General features: G+C 54.4%; 5 protein-coding genes across 5 annotated transcripts; 2 read left to right on the top strand and 3 right to left on the bottom strand.

The window, feature by feature from the left end:
• Positions 1 to 384: 384 nt before the first annotated feature.
• On the top strand, positions 385 to 2,240 carry SPSK_00480 (uncharacterized protein; the record flags this gene model as incomplete). Its single annotated transcript, XM_016727448.1, has 3 exons — positions 385 to 497; positions 585 to 2,052; positions 2,118 to 2,240. The coding sequence occupies 3 exons, from the start codon at positions 385 to 387 to the stop codon at positions 2,238 to 2,240; spliced, it is 1,704 nt and encodes a 567-aa protein (XP_016582639.1).
• A 644-nt stretch (positions 2,241 to 2,884) lies between these two features.
• SPSK_00454 (MFS transporter) lies at positions 2,885 to 5,038 on the bottom strand (the record flags this gene model as incomplete). The annotated part of the gene is made up of 3 exons (XM_016727423.1): positions 2,885 to 3,752; positions 3,819 to 4,109; positions 4,182 to 5,038. 3 exons carry the CDS (start codon positions 5,036 to 5,038, stop codon positions 2,885 to 2,887), a joined length of 2,016 nt encoding a protein of 671 aa, XP_016582638.1.
• Positions 5,039 to 11,206: 6,168 nt separating this feature from the next.
• Positions 11,207 to 12,862, top strand: SPSK_00496 (putative iron/zinc ion transporter (putative); the record flags this gene model as incomplete). The annotated part of the gene is made up of 1 exon (XM_016727464.1): positions 11,207 to 12,862. The coding sequence occupies one exon, from the start codon at positions 11,207 to 11,209 to the stop codon at positions 12,860 to 12,862; it is 1,656 nt and encodes a 551-aa protein (XP_016582637.1).
• A 493-nt stretch (positions 12,863 to 13,355) lies between these two features.
• On the bottom strand, positions 13,356 to 16,295 carry SPSK_00409 (uncharacterized protein; the record flags this gene model as incomplete). The annotated part of the gene is made up of 1 exon (XM_016727378.1): positions 13,356 to 16,295. One exon carries the CDS (start codon positions 16,293 to 16,295, stop codon positions 13,356 to 13,358), a length of 2,940 nt encoding a protein of 979 aa, XP_016582636.1.
• Positions 16,296 to 17,704: 1,409 nt separating this feature from the next.
• SPSK_00641 (uncharacterized protein) lies at positions 17,705 to 17,929 on the bottom strand (the record flags this gene model as incomplete). The annotated part of the gene is made up of 1 exon (XM_016727600.1): positions 17,705 to 17,929. One exon carries the CDS (start codon positions 17,927 to 17,929, stop codon positions 17,705 to 17,707), a length of 225 nt encoding a protein of 74 aa, XP_016582635.1.
• Between the last annotated feature and the right edge of the window lie 352 nt (positions 17,930 to 18,281).

The following is an 18,281-nucleotide window of genomic DNA, read 5'->3' as shown; positions in this document are numbered from 1 at the left end:
ACCACTAGAAAGATTGCTGGATCGGAAAATAAACAATTGTTACGGGGCATGAAGTATAATTAGACCTTTATTTTCTAAAATGATTTTGTGAAGACTATATACTTAATTTGAGAAGAACTGTAACTCGTAAATTAAACACTTGTAGATCGTGCTCTTGAAGGCCATCCCTGGTGCCCGCACTACTGATGGTGCATCTAAATGGTAACGCGGGATAAGGCTTTGAGGGTTATCTAAGCACTCTGGCACTGCAAGATGCACTAGTGAAAAAAGTCTAGCGTGCCTGAAAACGACCCCTCTGAACGACACGCGACCTCGCAGCCCTGCGCTCCAACCCACACCTACTCACGGCCAGCATCATACAGGGTGCTTCCGTATACAGAAGCCATGGGAGCGGAGCAGTCGTCCAGTCGCGGCGCCGGAGCACCGTCGGCCTCGGTGACGCAAAAGACCTGTTATTATGAACTGCTAAGCGTCGAGCGGACAGCCACTGACGACGAGTAAGTGGTGATATTGGACGTGGAACAAGCCCCGTTCTTTGGGAGTGTTTCGGGCGGTGTCCGAGATCTCGTGCTGACATGATATAGAATCAAGAAAGCATACCGTCGCAAGGCCCTCGAGCTGCACCCCGACCGCAACATTGACGACACCGCCAACGCAACTCGCAGGTTCGCCGAAGTCCAGACCGCCTATGAGGTCCTTTCTGATCCCCAGGAACGCGCCTGGTTCGACTCACATCGCGATGCCATCCTACGGGGCGACAGTGGGACAGACGATGCGGACGATGCTGCGGACGCCGGCCCGCGCTTCTACAACAACGTGCGCCTGACCCCGACCGAAGACTTGTACACGCTTATGGGGCGCTTCAACTCGAGCGTCCCTTTCAACGACTCGCCGTCGGGCTTCTTTGGCATTCTCGAGGCGACCTTTGCACAGTTGGGCCTTGAGGAAGAGGCTGCCTTTACCTGGGACGGCAACGGCGCCGGCCAGCCGCCACAGTATGCCCCCTTTGGCTCAGCCAACGACGACTACGACGCCGTCGGCAAGCGCTTTTACCGTGACTGGTCCAACTTCGCTACGATCAAGTCGTTTAGCTGGAAAGACAAGTACCGGCTCTCTGATGCGCCCGATCGTACCATCCGCCGCCTCATGGAGAAGGAGAACAAGAAGGCCCGCGACCTTGCTGCCCGCGAGTTCAACGACGCTGTACGCTCGCTCGTTGCCTTTGTGCGCAAGCGCGATCCCCGCTATGTGGCCAACACACAATCCGAGGCCGAGCGCCAAAAGATCTTGCGTGACTCGGCGAACGCACAGGCGGCCCGCCAGCGTGCTGCCAACCTCGAGCGCCGCGCTGCCGCCGCGGCCAACCAGGACGATGCGAAACCGCTTTGGGCGCGGGGCCTAGGAGACGACGGCGAGCCGCTGCTAGACGATGCAGCCAACGGGACGAATGGCCTGAGCGGCGAGTTCTCGAGCGACGCCGAGTCCGACGAGGTGCAGCACGAGATCGAATGTGTAGTGTGCGACAAGACGTTCAAGAGCGAGAAGCAGTTTGAGGCACACGAGAAGAGCAAGAAGCATGCCAAGGCTGTGCACCAGCTGCGCCGGCAAATGAAGAAGGACAATCGTGACTTGAATCTTGTCGTGGAGGAGACACCGAAGCCTGAGCAAGCACCGGTGGAGGATGAGCCGGTCACCGATGACGACGAGGACACCAGCGATGATGATGTGAGAGAAAAGGCCCAGCCGGAGCCGACCTCGATGGCGACGAGCGCCGACGTTTCCGTGGATGAAGAAGAAGAAGAAGACGAGTCGTCTGAAGAGAATGACGAATATGCGCCTAGAGAGGTTGTCGAAAAACGATTCCAGGGCAAGGCTGCCGGCGGCCATGTCGGTGATAAAAGTGACGACGACGTTGCGGCCAAGGTGGATGGCCTCGGCATCAAGGACAAACTGGCCGAGGCGCCAGCTCCAGCAAAGCCCAAGATCGGCAAGGCCAAAGCGAAGCGGGAGAAGAAGGCCGCCCGTTGGGCAGCTCAACAAGAAGAGGGAGCTGTGAGTTGAACCCATGGTGATTCTTCGTTTGGCAAAAGCCAATTTGTACTGACTGATCATGATAGGTAATCTGCCAGATCTGCGACGAGACGTTCGATTCCAACACGAAGCTTCACAAACATCTGCGGACTGAGCATCCAGCACCAGAACCGAAGGGGAAAGGCAGTAAGGGTAAAAAGAAGAGGTGACGAGACGGTGAAAGAACGAATGAAAAGAAAGGGACGACACCTACCAATACCCACATGTGCATATATGTATATCCAGCCAGCATTTAGACAGCCGTGTTTTGTAGGAATGAGACACGAGCATTATGAAAAAGACTTTTGACATGGGTGCACTCAAGCTGTGGTCAAATGCACCTTCCTGTGACGTATATAACGCCTCCTGCTTATATATATTGAACATGTTGTCGTCTGGAGCAGACGGATCTTAGAGCCAGGGTTGCTCCTTCCCCGTTGGGTTGAAGAAGGCATGTATCACCACACGTCTCCGCTCACTATCCTAGCCCCTGAACATTTTCATATGGTTTGGCTTCCACTACTACTATTAGTATGTATCGATACCATCTCCAACTCTCTTTTCGACACGTCAAAACCAACGAAAACAAAAGGAAATAACAAAGCAAAGTGCTGGAAGTGTTTCTAATATGCAGCCCGCCCATACCAAACGCCGAACGCAGATAAAATCCGACAAATAATACCACATCTACCAAATTTTTATATCAATCTTCTCCTCTTGGCTTCCCCCTTTTGCAATTTTCGCTGCTAGTGGTAGGCAAAGATATTTTGACGAGGCTGCTTGGGGACAGTGGCTAACCTACAACAGTGCCCCTCTACTCCTCCTTGGAGGGCACGGCTGCTGCGGTCGGCTCATTGGACGAGCGCTTCTCCTTCTCGTGGGCGTGGTCAATGTCAGCCGTCCGCTCAATGTCGACACTCTCAACATCGTCAATGTCGATGCTCTCGACGACTCCACTGCCGTTCGCACGGGCAGCCGCCGCCGCCTCGCGCTCCTCCTTCTTGGCCTTTTGCCGCGCAATAATTCGCGCCTGCTTAGCCCGCTTGGCCTCGTTGCGCTCCATGTCCGCCCGCATCTGCCGGATCACTCGGCTGCGCGCGCGGATCTTCTTGCCGTACCGCAAGAACACAATCGGGATCGGGATCAGCATCACCTCCAGCAGACCCAGGAATGTGCCCGCCCATTGTGGCGTCATTGCCTTGTACATGGCAGAGCCCGCCAACGGCAACGTACCGCCAAACAGCGACCGGATGACCATGTTGCCGGCCAGCGCCGAAGCTGCATACAGGCCGTACGAGCCGGCCAGGTAGTTGGAGCCATAGATGAATGTCAGCGTGTTGCCGGCACCGAACGGAATGCCAAACGCGATTGGGATCGCCCAGTGGATGGTCTTGGGAAGGCACGTCCACGAGAAGACGAGCTGGCCGATGGGTGTCAGGATGGCGCCGATAACCATGATGCGGGCAGAAGCCTCAGGCGGCGCACGACCGGTCTCGGGGTCCTTGGGATAGTTGTTGATGAGGCGGCGACAGAGCGGCTCACTGCCGATGGCACACATGGTGCCGATACCAATGCCGACAAATGCAAGACCGGAGATACCCGAGCTCCAACCACGGCCCTCGATAAAAACGATCGGATAGGCGACGAAACACAGGTACAGGATGCCATAGACGATGGAGATCCTACATACACGAAAGATTAGTTCACAGAAGCGAAGAAATGGGGACCTTGAAAGGAAGCAGACTCACCAGATGTTGAAGAACCACAGGATCGGCTCCGTCGCGGCGAGAATGAAAGGACGGCTCAAGTTCACCTTGAGGAGGTCGAGGATGGAGATGCGCTCGTCGTAGCGGCACCAATAGCGGTCGTCGTCCTTCTCCTTGCGCATCTTGGCCGCCTTGGCCTTGAGGATTGCCGGGGCGTACGTCTCCTTGAGAGACGCCATGAAAACAATGGCCGCGCCTGAGATGATGATGACAATCCAACTATCCCAGCGCCAACCCAGATACTCAAAGACGAAACCACCGATGAGAGGGCCACTAAAGCGAGATGCGGTTAGCAGGAAGGAACATTTACGAACAGCTCAATTCGATCGGACAGAAGCAACTTACGTGACGGGGCCATTCATGGGCGCAATTGCCATGATCGAGATGTACAGAGCCCGGTTGTCTTCTGTCGAGATATCCACGATGGTGGCTGGGCCGTTGGACACAAGAGCTGCACCGAACACAGCACCGAAGAAGCGCACAACGAGAATCTCAGCCAGCGACGTCGCAAGCGCACTGGGAATCACCAGTAGCGTAAAGCAGATGATACACACAATGTACACCATGCGCCGGCCAAACAGTTCACTCAATGGTGCCAGCAGCATGGCACCCATCGCAAGACCGATCAGATATGTCGTCACGCCAAGTGTGGCCACAGCCTCGCTGGAGATGTTGAACGACTCCATTACACCCGGAATGGCAGCCGTATAGCTTGTGCTGTATACGACGACGACCCATGTAGAATACGAGATCGAAAACACAATCCACAGACGGTACCACAGGGCCCAGTTGCGTGGGTTGCTCGGGTCGTCTTCGGAGAACGTCACTTCGAAATCGGGCAGTCGAGAGGCAACGCTGCCCAGGCTTGTCGTCGTCATGGCGTGGGAAATAGGCTCGCGGGCGGCCTGTTCGACTTCGGTCCCGACATTTGGTGTCATGGCAAGCTCTAGCGGTTCTAACGGGTCGGAGTCGTCAGTTGAGACGCTGTCCCGTCGCCGCAAACTTCGACTTAAGCGGCTCAAGCGACTGCGGTGGCTCGTGTGGCTCACATGGCTCGGCTGTTTTTCTAACGGTGTCGGTTCGTGGGAGGAGACATCGCTGTCGTCTGCCGTGGCGCTCGCTGAAGTCTGCTCGACAGCATGGTCGATGGAGGCCACACCCTCTGCCACACCGAGAGGTTCGGGTGCTTGTCGTTCTGACATTGCTACAGATGTGTTGATATTTTCTTTTTTCTTTTTTTCTTGGAGCGGCCGTCCCCAGATTCGAAAAAACAAACAAACTGAACAAACAGAGAGAACAACGTGGGTGATGTCCTTTAATGGGTCTGCCAAAGTGAGCTTCTGTTCGGCTTAAGTCGTCGTCGGTCTAACTTATTGCCACTCGCTGGCAAAAAAAAGTTTTTCGTCTTCCTCCTGTTGTCGATTTCGCGGGTATGCGATTTCTCCAGCCCAATGTCACAGGGCGTAAATACTCGGCCGAATAAAAAATAAATAAATACAACAAGCTGACTCAAGCAAAACAGAAACAATGGTACGTTTGAAAAGAACAAGTAAAGGAGTACAAGACCTTGAAATTGGAGATGCTGGTTGCTAATAGAAAACAAACAGGGTAAATTTAATGGGAGCACGTCAATATTATAAACAAAACAAACTAAAGGTCACTGCAACAAGGGAGGGGGGACAGGAAGACATCTTCGAAGAAAAAAAAAAAGAAGAAAACTCCCCAAAGACTAAAACAGCAGCTGCTGAATTAGGCATAGGGAAAAGGAACAATGGTCACGCAAAGCAACGGAACTTGAAGAAATAAGCAGAGAAAAGTGGATGAGCAACTTCCGCTATCGACAGGGCTCGAGTGGGAGTCATGAGAAGTGAAGACAACGATTGCATATGCTAACTGAAATAGGCTACTAGAAACAGCTTTTCTGCTTTTTTTTTTTTTGGCCAGCGCCCGGGGCCCTTCACTTCGGGCCAAGGTGCCTTGATGGAGCCGGTATCGTTGCGCGCCGCCGTACGGATGCATGCCAGCACGCTACTTGCCACGCTAATCCCGAGCATCCACCGCACAGTTTGGGGATGGGTAAGACTTACTTACATTATGAGAATGGCAAACTGGCGACAAACGAGTGCGCGAAGTTGGCCGCAGTGGAGCCCTGGGTGCGAGTTCCTTCACAAGCCCGGGCCCGACCATTTCGGGCAAGGTGAAGGAAGCAACTTGGGCGAGAGCAACAATGAAGAAACATTCGAGAAGGAAGACCCGCAGGTCTTGTTTTTACTGTGTGTACATGCAGGTGGGTCGACTTAATGACAGCATGCAAGATCGTCCAGTTTCTCGATTTCTTCTGTGTTCTTTCTCCATCCTATTTTGTGTTGTTTTTTTTGGTGACCCTTCTACGTCGTATGAAGAAGCGGAAAAAGAGCGCGGGAATGAGGAAATGGAAGGGGTTATGCAGAAGAATGAAGGAAAGAAAAGAAACTCGAAGAATGATGGGGCGGCGCAGAGTTGCGGAAATAGCTGGACATAAGGCACCCCAGCAACTAACAACAAAAACACCCGTTGTCCATCCAGAAAAGATGTTCGTTCCCTCCGCAGCCCGTCACTCCAAAGAAGCAAACGATGTTGTTTTTGGCTTTTGTTGTCTGGTAATACCCAACCTGGCCACTAACACTAACATCTACAGACTGGTCGATAATGCCAAGCCACCCACCACCACAACTCCGTTTGTCGGCAGCTTGCGGGCTTCATTGGCCCGAAAACAGGTGCTGTACTTCTTGCCTCGCCGGCCGTGGCCCAGAGGCCGTTGTCTTTAATTGTTCATGGGCGGGCCTGAATGGGAAAGACGTGAGTAGCTTTACCGTTCTCAAACCTATTGTCTTCTCGGAACATGCCACACTCTCTCTCTCGACTCGGGAGCTTCGATCGACAGCCAGGCGATGGCTGAGGATGGTATGTGAATGGTTTGCGGTGCTGGTGAATTTTTATTACGAAACCACACGAAAAAAGAGCGACAGCACGGCATTCGGCACACACAGCACGCGCTACCAAGACCGAAGATAACGCAACCGGCTTTGTGAATTCGGACCTTACAAGAAAAGAGGGGAAAGCAGCGGGAAGCTGCACGAATTGCGGATGGGGGCTCATGGACGGAACTGGACGATAAAACATGCAGGGGACTGAGAGGTGGTAATTCGTATTACCACATCCTCTTGCTCCTTGCTCTATTTCAACCCCCCCGGCACCGATGACCGGTGGGTCATTCGTAATGTCGACTCGCACCTGCGGGTCCGGACCAGACGCAAGTAAATTATCCCACGGCGCATTTGCATTGTCGCTGCCCTATGAACGACATAATTACGCGAGGTCTCGTCTCTGATTCGAGTTCACGACAACTCACTTTATTTCGTGCCGGCCTTGGCCACAGGAAATGCGGATGGTATCGTTTGGTTGGGACTATACATATTGACAGGGTGCGATGCACGACGTTATGACATGTCGAAGGACGGGCTTTTAACGACAGTTGTTTTGCTTCCTCTCATCTACTCACGACTCTCGTCACTCTTCCAAAAAGTTCATATGCGAGGAAAGATATGCGCATTCCTTTCCCCGCAGCCATGTCAGGCTGTCCGTCGCGTGCGTCGGTTACACCACCCGCCACAAGTGCGGGATGTCGAGCTCACCATATACCGCGGCCCGTTTCGAAGCTTGGCCAAATTCGATGTGTGCACTTTTGAAAAATTCAGATGGTGGCTGCCACGGACAAAATAACATACTTTGGCGCCCGGCGCAGACAATGTTGCTTTTGTTAATGCAGCCCACATTCCCGAATCCCATGATGGTCGATGGTATATTCAAAGTCCAGGGGAAAAGCGGAGAACCTGCGGCTCAGCGTGCAGAAGCGCAAGTGAAAGAAAGAAACGACACGTGCTTGGCCTGGACCTGACTATGTTGACCCGCCCTCGCCGCACCATGTTGTGGGATCATACAACATAACTTGAAATTGAATACGATTGGGCAACGTGCAGAGGAAAGCAAAAACGGCCCAGCGCCGAAGAAGAAAAGCATGACAGGAGGCAGCCTCTGCCCCGGCGTACGGAGTATTACCCACAGATACCCAACCGGGCCGCCGTTTTTCGGACGAGACTCAACAGTGCCTCCTCCGTGGACGGAGTCGCATGCGGAGTCGCTGCCGCACCCCGCCGATCTGCCCCAAGGCAAAGTGGACAGGAACGAACGCTAAACGATTATCTCTCTTCTTGTCGCCTGTTGTCTTCTCCGCAATCTGGGCCTCATTCCTCGACTTTTCAACCAGCAAAACGCCTATCCATTCCAAGTGGAGCCCATGCAGCCACAACCAAAATGGGAAGCAGTGTTGCAATAACTTTCTCTCGATCTCTCTCTAAGTAGAAAAGATACAGTGGAGTCGAGACATGTCCATGTTCGGTGGGCGTCGCGAGCATTTTGTGGGCAAAATGCATTAGAGGAAGATAGTATGAAGACAATATGAAGACAGAACTGCTGATGCCTCTGCGTTTCCCTCTTGACGTAATTTGTCTTTAATTTGTTCTCAAAAAAAAGTCGCTGGCATCTTCTTCGGACCGAATATTCAGTTGTATCAAGACATCGAGGTCAATATGCGCTCGTTTTGTTTCCCTTGTTATGCCCAGCGTTGCTTGTTGCACCCCTTTCGAATCTGTGTAAATCAAACGTCGGGGAGATTCTTGACAGAGAAGGTTTGCGGGCGGTTCACTCGCGGTGGAAGAATGCACTTCCGGCTTGATCTCCTTCCGGGAAAGAAACAAAACAACGGTTGGACAGACAGCCAAACTCTGCCTGCCAAGGAAAAGAAACTTGTCTCTATTTTATATCCCGATTGCCGCCCTTCATGCCTAGCTTAGTTACGGCCCGAAAGACGGCAAAGAAAGAGCAATTGTCGACCTGGGGACTCTGATGATGTTGTCATGCATTGTCGTAGGCCGTGTGTCTTGTCAGGTGACCAAGTGGTTTATATACATAGGCCCCTGGCTTACATACGATGGACACAATACAACAAACGGATTCTGAGAGAGACCGGCGCTCTTCTCTTCTCCTTACAGCGAAGCCGCTCGTCTTTCTGCGAAGTGCTGCCAAAATCTTAAGACGGCATACGACCAGAGGATGCATCTGTCCGATCGATCGCCCGGCATCTGTGTCTGTGATGCAAGTTGTGCTGACAATTTCAATCCTTGCCAGACGCTCTACTAAAACTGTGTCTAATTATTTGCCCGATACACGCGGGGGTCAGTGTATGAGCCGACCGCACATCAAGATGAATGCCCGTCATGCCGGCCTTGGCACGCGGGTTGGGTATGTGCTGGAAGCCTGTGCGGTGGGCTGGCAAAAGGCACTCTGTCGGAGAATAAAGAAGCTGCGTGGAAGGCGATCAGGAAATATTTGGAAAATCAGAATGAATGTGGGTTTTCCCCGTGATAATGCTCATGTTGGTTTTCTTCGCCGCATAGAACCTGGTGTTTCAGCCAAGTTCGTGAGCCGTAAAGTGTTGGACGGGCAAGGCAGGTGGCAGTTGAAACAAGCACTGTCAGAAAGCTTATGTTCTTCCAATTTGCAAATTCTCGTCTCTTTACCTATACTCCATGTCCCCAGTAAATATACGACGTTTGTAATCGTCTAATCCAGCTCTGTTTACATCAAATTCTCCACTACGATGTAAGGTGCCAAGTTCAACGCCAAGCCGGCAGTCGCATATTCCTGATTAAAACGGTGTCAGAAAGGCTCTGAATAGGCCGACAAAGCCAGATGAGAAGTCAAAGATGCAGAAAGAAACGATGGAAAGTGAGCCAGAAATTCAATATGACAAATTAAAATAAGAAAGGACAACGAGCCAGGCAAGCTATTTGTGAACTGAGTCCCATAAACCCCCGGCTGTCAGCCGACTCGTAGATTTATTCTCCGACATGGTTCTACGTCTTGTCAGCCTAGGGATTGAGAAGCGCAGAAAGAGGAACGTAAAAGCGCAGTTCGAGTTCGGTGTTCCTTTAATTACATAAAACTGGGCAGTAAAAGATGCAACGGACGTCCATTTGAGCACCTGCATGAGTGCATGAGTCTGTATGAACCGAAATGGAAAGAGCAAAGAGATCAAGGTCGCGCGGCTTCTATTCTTGTCAAGAAGTGGCCGACTTACAGTTTGGAAGTAGCGATCGTGGATGTCCGGCTTGTACCTTCCATTTGCGTGTTTCGTTTGTTTCTTCCAAGCTCTTGTTGCAATTCCCCTTTTGGGAAACCCGTCAAGCCCCTTTTCATGATTCTCCAATTTTGCTTCCTTTCAACCTTGAATAGCTGTGCAATAACGATTCCATCCTCACCCATCACGCTTTTCGTTCTTGCTCGCGGGCAGCTTAACATTGCCGACCACACTCAAGAGCCACAGCATGGAACAGGAAAAGAATCGATACGTGGTCGAGTGGACCCACGCAAGACAACCAGTGCAAGGAAGAATTGTCAACCACGGGTGAGGAACTGACGTCCTCCGGCCGAGGCAACTCCTTCCCTCGTTTCTTCGTGTTTCCACTGTTTCTTGGCAATACCTGCCATTGCTGGCATTGTGTACGAACATCGAATCTGCTTCATCTCGTCCTCATATTCTTTACCCACAACAGAGGACACTGCATCCGAGTCTACTAGAAGAAACATCCTCTACTTTCACCCGTCTTGGTCCAAGTTACTCGTGAAAGGGAAAAGTAGTTCATCGAGGACTGTCGACCATGAGGGGCTCGACACGGTAGACGGGCGATGTACGCGAAACGACGTCTCGAGATCCACACTGCAAGACTTGATACGCCAATACGTGGGTTATCTGATGGACTGTGCTACTTTGTTTCTCCTTTGAGGCATGGGATGTGTATGATCTGTGACTCTCGCCACGCGTTGCCGTCCCATCATGTCGGCTACCACTGCTCTCTTTCCCTTCGACTGATGTTTCTAGTTCAGACTGTCCTTTCACAGCCATATGCCGTCTTCTCATATACATTAGCCACCTTATTCTCTCCTCTCTTTTCAATCCCCCTTTCTCTCCCCTTTTTCTTTTTCCCTTCGAATGTGGAAGTCCTTGTTCGACAACCTCTTCCATCGTTAACGCCATATTTTTGGTGTTTTCCGTCTATCGTTTGTTTTCTTCTCCGACGCCGCTGGAGATCAGAGTCGCTCACTCGTCTAGAATGGGCCATCTGTTCTGCTCCTTGATTTAGTTTGCAACGCTGGTCGTCAACAAGTCTGGGGTTCGGTCGTCGCTTTTTTTTAATAGCCCTGGAGGCTTTATTCACGCTCTCTTGATCTTTAATAAGTTCCTCGCGTCACGTCACTCCGCTCTCGCCAACATGGGAAACCCTTTCACTGCCGCTGGTCGGGCGGTTAAGACATATGCCCGGAATCTCAAGAATGCCCCGGCGGCTCAGTATGTCACTCGTTCGGTCGCTGAGTCGGTTATACCCGACCTGACGACAATGCCGCCGCCAGCATACCGCCCGGCAGAGTCTCGCCCCGTCAGTGCCGGCAGCCTCGACGAGGTCGAAATCGAAAAAGAAAGACTGAAGGCAGCCGCCGCCCTCACGACAGGCCCTCTCCCCTCCGACAAACGAGCTCCAAAGAAGAAGAGTGGTGCCTTTGATTTTGTTGTCAAGGCGGCGGGATCCCGGTGGACATTTCTCGTCACATTGCTCCTCTTGGGCGTATGGGCTGCACTTGGCGCCGTCTACGGGCCAAACGATACCTGGCAGGTCATCTTCCAGGACATATCGTCCATCCAGTGCTACATGTCGGCCACGCTGCTCATGCGGCAGCAGCAGAACTCGACACGCTCGCTTCTCGACACTATCTGCAGTATGTTGTCTCGTTCACAGGGGAACGAGCGGCTGATTCGCAAGCTTTCCGAGAAGCAGCTGACCGCACTCAAGCGCTCACAGCGGGCGATGCGAACGGACCTCATCAATGCGCTCGACGCCAAAGAGGGCATGTTTGATCGGATCGCCAATGCAGTGTCGCGATTCCTGGGCTCCTTGTCGGCACTCGTTATTTACTGGATCGGCATTATCGTCTGGATTTTCTTCGGCATCCCGCTGATGTTTTCCGACACCTGGCAGCTCTATGTGAACACGGCGACCGCACTCGAGTTGACGTTCACGACCATGTTTCTACAAAACGTCCGCCGCCAGCACGAGGAGTACTTGGAGCGATGCCTCGCGTCCATTGACATTCTGGATCGCGGCCTCGAGATGGATCTGCGCCGCATGACCGGTGACATGCAGCCCAACCCCGTCGTCGAATCGCAACCGCTGCATCTCAACCGCACTGAGACGGCGATTGACTTCTGGGCGTTCGTGGTCGGTGGTTCAGTTGGTGTCTTTCTGTCGATCTCCGTGTTCGTTGCCTGGATAGCCGTTGGCGACTTCATGGAGTTTGACGACAACTGGTGGCTGATCATCGGCACATACACTGGCCTTATGGGCTTTATTGACGGCTTCGTGCTGCGCAATGTCCACCACCGCGAGACCGGCATGGCCGACCGGCACTTCGCCATGCTGACGCAGCAGGACTACCGCCTGTACTCGCTGCTGGACATCCCGTTCCCCGACGAGGACCAACAAACCCGCGACACGAAGGCAGGCAAACGCGTCGCGGCGCGCATCTCGCACTGGATCGGCCACGTATGCGAGGTCCCCGCGGCTACAACAGCCAGCGTGATCGCCGTTGTCGCGCTGCTTATCGTCGCATCGGCCATGCAATGGACCGAGACCGGCCAGCTGCTCTGCAACACGCCCACCATGATTGTCGAGGGTTTCTTGCTGTTGATGCTTATCGAGGGCCATAACAGCGCGGAGGGCAAGCGTCGCGCGCAGTACACGGACATCCTAGATCGTCGCCTGGCGATGGAGCGCCGCGTAGCTGCGTGGGGTGACAAGTGGGAGTTGGATGTGGAGATTGACGATGCCAGCATTGCCAATGTTCTGTTAATCAGTGAGAAGTATATGGAGTAGCGGTAGGCGTGGGGGGGGGGGGCGATAAGTTGGGGTGAGTGCTGTTTGGAGATTCTCTTCTTGTGTTTATTATTGCCTGTATACAGTCTTTCCGGACTTTGCTCTTGCGTTGGTTCGATTTTTCCTTTCCTTTCTTTTGTTGTGTGTTCTCTTTTCCTTGGTTCTCAAAATACATGGCACGACTGCAATGATTTTATAGATACGATATAAAAATTACATAAAAGACAAAAACAAATAAAAACGTAAAAAATTAGGGGTAGGATCCGTGGCATATAATTAAATAATACGTTGTCTGGCCAGTTCAATTATTTTCATGAAATGCGAAAGATTCTAAGGTTTTCTAGTTGTCGTATCCGCCATATTTGTAGTTCCTAGCCAGCCGTGACACAAATGCACCAAAGGGACAAAAGTAAACAAAATTCAAAACAATGAGCGCGTGTGTCTCTCTCTATACAAACCAAGAAGTGCAAAGCCCCAGCCAACCCGGCCCAAACTACTCAAACCTTACGTTTACTTTTTGCTCTGTAGACTTTTTACCGACCTGGAGCCGCCACTCAGGCTCCCCGTTGAAGCGCATCGTCAGGTGCATGTCGTCGACAATGCGCAGTCCTCGTGTGTCATCGACGACGGGCAGTTCGTGGTACGGTGTGTCGTAGTCGCAGAAGATGGTGCACAGCAGCGAGCAGCCGTCTTCGCGGCGGCAGGGCGGCGGCATCTGGCCGCTCGTGTAAATCATAAACTTGGTCTGCTTGCTGGCGGCGCTGGTGACGTACTCGTAAAACTTGTGCGACACGGGCTCGCGGTTGTCCATGAACTCGCCCTGCTTCAGGTACCACTGCATGCGCCAGACCCGCTGCTGGCCGTCGGGCTCGGTGCTGATGCGGTCGACACCCGGCTCCACCGGCGGCAGCGCGTGCTGGAGGGGCACACCCGTCTCGACGCCGTAGCTGTAGCGGGCGATGCGGACGTCCATCTCGGGCAGGGCGAGGAGGAGTTGGCGCTGGCGCTCGTCGGTGACGGGCACGACGTCGCTTTGCGAGAAGGTGTTTTTGAGCAGCTTGATGACGGCGCCGCGGGCGACGGCGGACCAGGTGCGTTGCGGCTGCATGACGTTGCTGTACTCGGTCTGGAGCTTTCGCAGCAGATAGCGCGAGCTGCCGAGGCCGCCGACCAAGATGATTTTCTGCCACGTTAGTGATGAGACGGGAGGAGGAAGGCAGAGAGAGAGGGGGAGAGAGACGCGAGAGAGACGAGAGAGAGACAGAGAGCTTACCTTGGGCGGTTTCCCCTCTTGGGCCACAATCTTTTTGTTCTGGTCGTTGATCAGCTGCCGGATGCCCTGGTAGGTGTCGTCGAAAAAGTCGACAATGGTGCTGCGCTTGAGCACAAACTTGTTGTTGCCCTTGAAGCGCGAAAAGGCTGAAAAGGCCTTGATGGGCGGGTGCAGGTAGAATTCTTGTTGCGTCTCGCTGCCGGTAAAGGAGCGCTTGATGGCGTACTCCCACTCCTCGTAGACAAACTTGCGGAAGTCGGCTGGGTCGCAGTTGTCAAACTTGAGGCCGGACATGTGCTTCATGTGGTTTTCAAACTTGTCGTCGACCATGAAGGCGCCGCACAGCTTGCCGTCGCCCTTGACGGCCTCGTGGATCACAAACGGCGTCTTCTGCATCACCTTGTAGCTGATGATGTCGATGGTGCCGCCGCCACAGTCCACGACCATAAACGTCTCGCCGACAGCCATCTCCGGGTAGGCGCGGCGGTCCAGCAGCGTGGCGAGCGCGGCCGCTTCGGGCTCTTCGACCAGGATCAGCGTCGTGTCGTCAATGTCGCGCGGCTGCAGGATGCCGGCGCGCCGCGCGGCGTTCTTCATCATGTTGCGCGCGTACTGCGGCCAGATGGCGGGGATGGTGATGGCGACCTTGAACGGCAGGTCCTGGAGCGCCTGCGCGTCGATCTGCAGCTCAATCTCCCGCAGGCAGTGCTGCCACAGGTTGCGCAGGTAGTCGGCAATGAGGTCCACGACGCCGTCCTCGCCGAGCAGGCTGGCTTGCTGCCGCGCGGCCTGCAAGTACGGCGAGTTGCGGATGTCGTCGCGGATGTCGGCGTCGCGCAGCAGCAGCAGCTTGAACCACTTGATGGGCGAGTGGCCTTGCGCCACGAGATAGCCCCACGCACCGGACCGCTGGTCGTACTGCGTCGGTACCTGCACCTCGTCGCGGCTGTTGTAGGCCGTGCCGACGCAAGGGTACTGCTGCACGTCTTTGATGTCGGTCGGGTCGCCCGAGAAGGCCCACGACACGCCCGAGTACGTTGTGCCAAAGTCGATGCCAATGGCCACAAACCGCGCGGCCGACGGCGGCAGAGGCTCGATCTTGGCCGCGCCACCGGGCCCGCCCACGTTGGATATTGGCCGCGGCAGCTCGACGGGCACGTACGTGGGCATGGGCGGTGGCGGTGGCGGAGCTGGGCGCGGGTGGTACGGCGGGTGGGCGGGTGGTATGTGCGGCGTGTGTGGTATGTGTGGTATGTGTGGTATGTGTGGTGCACCGTTCCCCTCCACGGCACTGCCCCCTCCCAAGGACATATTGGCCAGACCCGCGCCGAGAGTTGACATGGTCGGCACCGTGGGCAATGAATGGCTGGGGACGGTGACGTTGCTTACTGCTGTTGTCGTGGTGGGCGGTGTGGAGAGGCTGGGCTGGTAGTGCAGATGTGATGGCACGGGCCCCGGTGTCGGCGGCAAGGATATGGGGTCGAGCCCGGCGAGGGACGGGAAGCGGTAGCGCATCTCGACGGGGATGTTGGGCCCCATGGGCCGCGGTGAGGCTCTCGACGACGACGGTGACATGAGCGACTCGGTGTCGGCCATGGTGGACGTGACCGAGGGTCGCCGGGCCGGGTCGAGGCCAGTGGCGGGTGCAATGTTGATGCTGCCGCCGACGGCGCTGCCATGGCCACGCCCGCTGCTGCTGGAGGTGCCGCTGCCGCTGCCGCTGCCACTGTTGATGTTGGCACTGACGGCGATGCGGGCGTCGTCCGGCAGCTCGTGGATCCAGCTGCGCAGCGACCTGCGGTTGGGGTGGCCCGGGAACGAATACTGGAGGTTGAAGTTGAAGGGCGACGGGTTGGCGATGGGCTGCCCGGATGTCGTGGCGGGCGGAGACGATACCGGCGATTCGGTCCGTGTGGTGCTGCCGCTGATGTTAATGCTGCCCGTGTTGTTGTTGCCGATGCTGCGCGGTGCCGCCTCGTCCTCTGGGATCTGCTCGTCGTGCGGGAGGTTGTGTCGCGGTGGACCAGTGCCCACATCGGGCGCATCGCCGTATGGCGGCATCTGGTCGTGGAGGTTTTGGGTTTGAGCTTGCGGTTCGTCGCGTTGGGTCATATCGCGGAAATAGTTCCAGCGGTCGCTGCTGGAATAGGTTGACTCCATTGCGAGTTGTAGGGAGAAGGTGCTGAGAAAAAAACAGCAAAGGAACAAACAATAAAAACGGTCGAAAGCTCAAATGAAACAGACAGCTCAATGGGTTGACAGGAGGAGACGAAATTCAGAAGCAGTCCGTGACCGAGCTCGAGATGATGGGGAGTATGCGGCCGTTATCGTGACGACCCGTAATGCGGAAGAGTAATACGAGGAGCAACGTTGGTTCGAGTTTTGAACCGGTTGGTCGTACATGTGCTCGAGCGGTAGACAGACAGACGAATGCGACGCACCAGGAACCAAGGTGGAAGCAGGAGAAGCGAAATCCTGCGAAGAGAAAGATGCCTCAGCCTTCTCGAGAAAAGGTGGCAGTAAAATTGCACTCTAGCCGCACATTTCGTTGTGTTAATGTGATGGCAGATCCCTTGTCCGGTCCCCCGCTCTGATGTCAATATTGACGGCCGGCGCTGCAATATGCTGGGGAATTGGAGGCTCTTTGCGTGCCGAGAGACTTGTTTGCCAGGCGCCTCCACGAGGCTGAAGAGGTGGGACGCCTGGAAAGCTGAAATAATGGAAACAAGCGAACCTGGCACAGGACGCCAGGACAGGTCCAGACCCGGGAAACTGGAAAGGCGATGAGAGCATGGTAAGCAGCATTTCGAGAGTGTCATCCAAGATTCCTGGGCTGGGCCTCAACCCCCTGTGTCCCTCTCGCTTGACGCTCTGCTCTGCCAGATGTCTCCCCTGCCATTTGTCTCCTCTGTTCCTCTCTTTCTCTTCCTCTTCTTCTTCGTCTCCCTTTTCTTCTCCCCTCTCTCCGTCCCCTCTTCTTCTTCGACGACCCCGTGCGTTGGCAGCTTGCCATATCGGGAAATTGTAGCCAATACATTTTGAGCCTCGTCTAAGCCCCACTGCACGCTGCCTGTTTATTGTCCAGCGTTTCGTCGAAGGCGACCGTCGCAGGCGACCCGTCGAACCTTGAACGGCAAGGCGACGATCATTGGACCCCGCCGCCAGGCAGACTGGTGCCGTTGGGGGTTTCCTAGGAGCCTAGGTGTGGCCCGAGCCCATTTGCCATGCAGAGCCCCAATATTGGCCGGATCTTAGCTTGAATTGGAAGTGGAAAAAGCCGGCACTGCTTTGACAGCACCAGCACTCTCTGTAGCCCTCTTGTTGTTGGCGGTGTAAACCCAGTTCGTCTCACAGTTCGTCTCCAAGCCAGGTCGAATCTGGTTCCCCGTAGTGGGCTGTCGCCTGTCTTATGTCTTTTCGTCAGCGTCTCGGAAGACGGCGTCGAGAGGCTGCTGTGACGCTGCACAGCCCCATGGACAGGCAGCACTGGCGAGCCAGCAGCAATTGATTTGCCTCGTGTACTGCTGTTGCCCGACAGCGTGTATGACGTGTTTGTTGATAGGCAGCTATCAAGCAGAACGTCCCCAGAAGCCATTTTGAACAATTTTCGGCGCCAAACTGAGCTGTAATTGGAGAGCCCTGCCCGAGCCCGTCGAGCCCAGACTCAACCCTGCCCGTGTTGTGTGTCGTTTGCACATCTGGTAACTGGCCTGGTCTGCGCCTTGTTTCGCCCGACAGGTTTTCTGTTTTCTTTCCCACAGTCCTTTCTCGTCCCAGCTGGCAGGACCGGACATGTCGACCAGGTCGTTCTATACCTTGGTCGTTCTTTTGACGTCGTCACCGTCCCTTTGCCGTGGTGTTTTTGCCCTCGCTAGCTTCTTCTCCAGGGCCAGGGCACGTCGTGGTCGGCTGGTTGCCTCGAGCTCCGGTGCTATTTTTATCTCTGTCTTTCAGTCGTCGTTTTTATTCTATTTTATTTGGCCCTTGTACTGCCTTTTGCTGTGCGGTCTTGTGCTTGCTGCTCTCTTGCGGCGTGCAGCCAGCCGCAGCTCTTTGAACTGTGGACTCGAGCCGAACAGTCGCATGTTCTGGTGTTCTTGTATGTCCCATCCATCATTTCCCATCCGCACATTGTGCACCGTGCAC

The sequence above is a fragment of the Sporothrix schenckii genome (assembly GCF_000961545.1).
Source record: "Sporothrix schenckii 1099-18 chromosome Unknown Cont49, whole genome shotgun sequence".
NCBI classification, from domain to species: domain Eukaryota; kingdom Fungi; phylum Ascomycota; class Sordariomycetes; order Ophiostomatales; family Ophiostomataceae; genus Sporothrix; species Sporothrix schenckii.
Note: the sequence above shows the minus strand (reverse complement) of the source record. Positions and strands in the feature narration are given on the sequence as shown.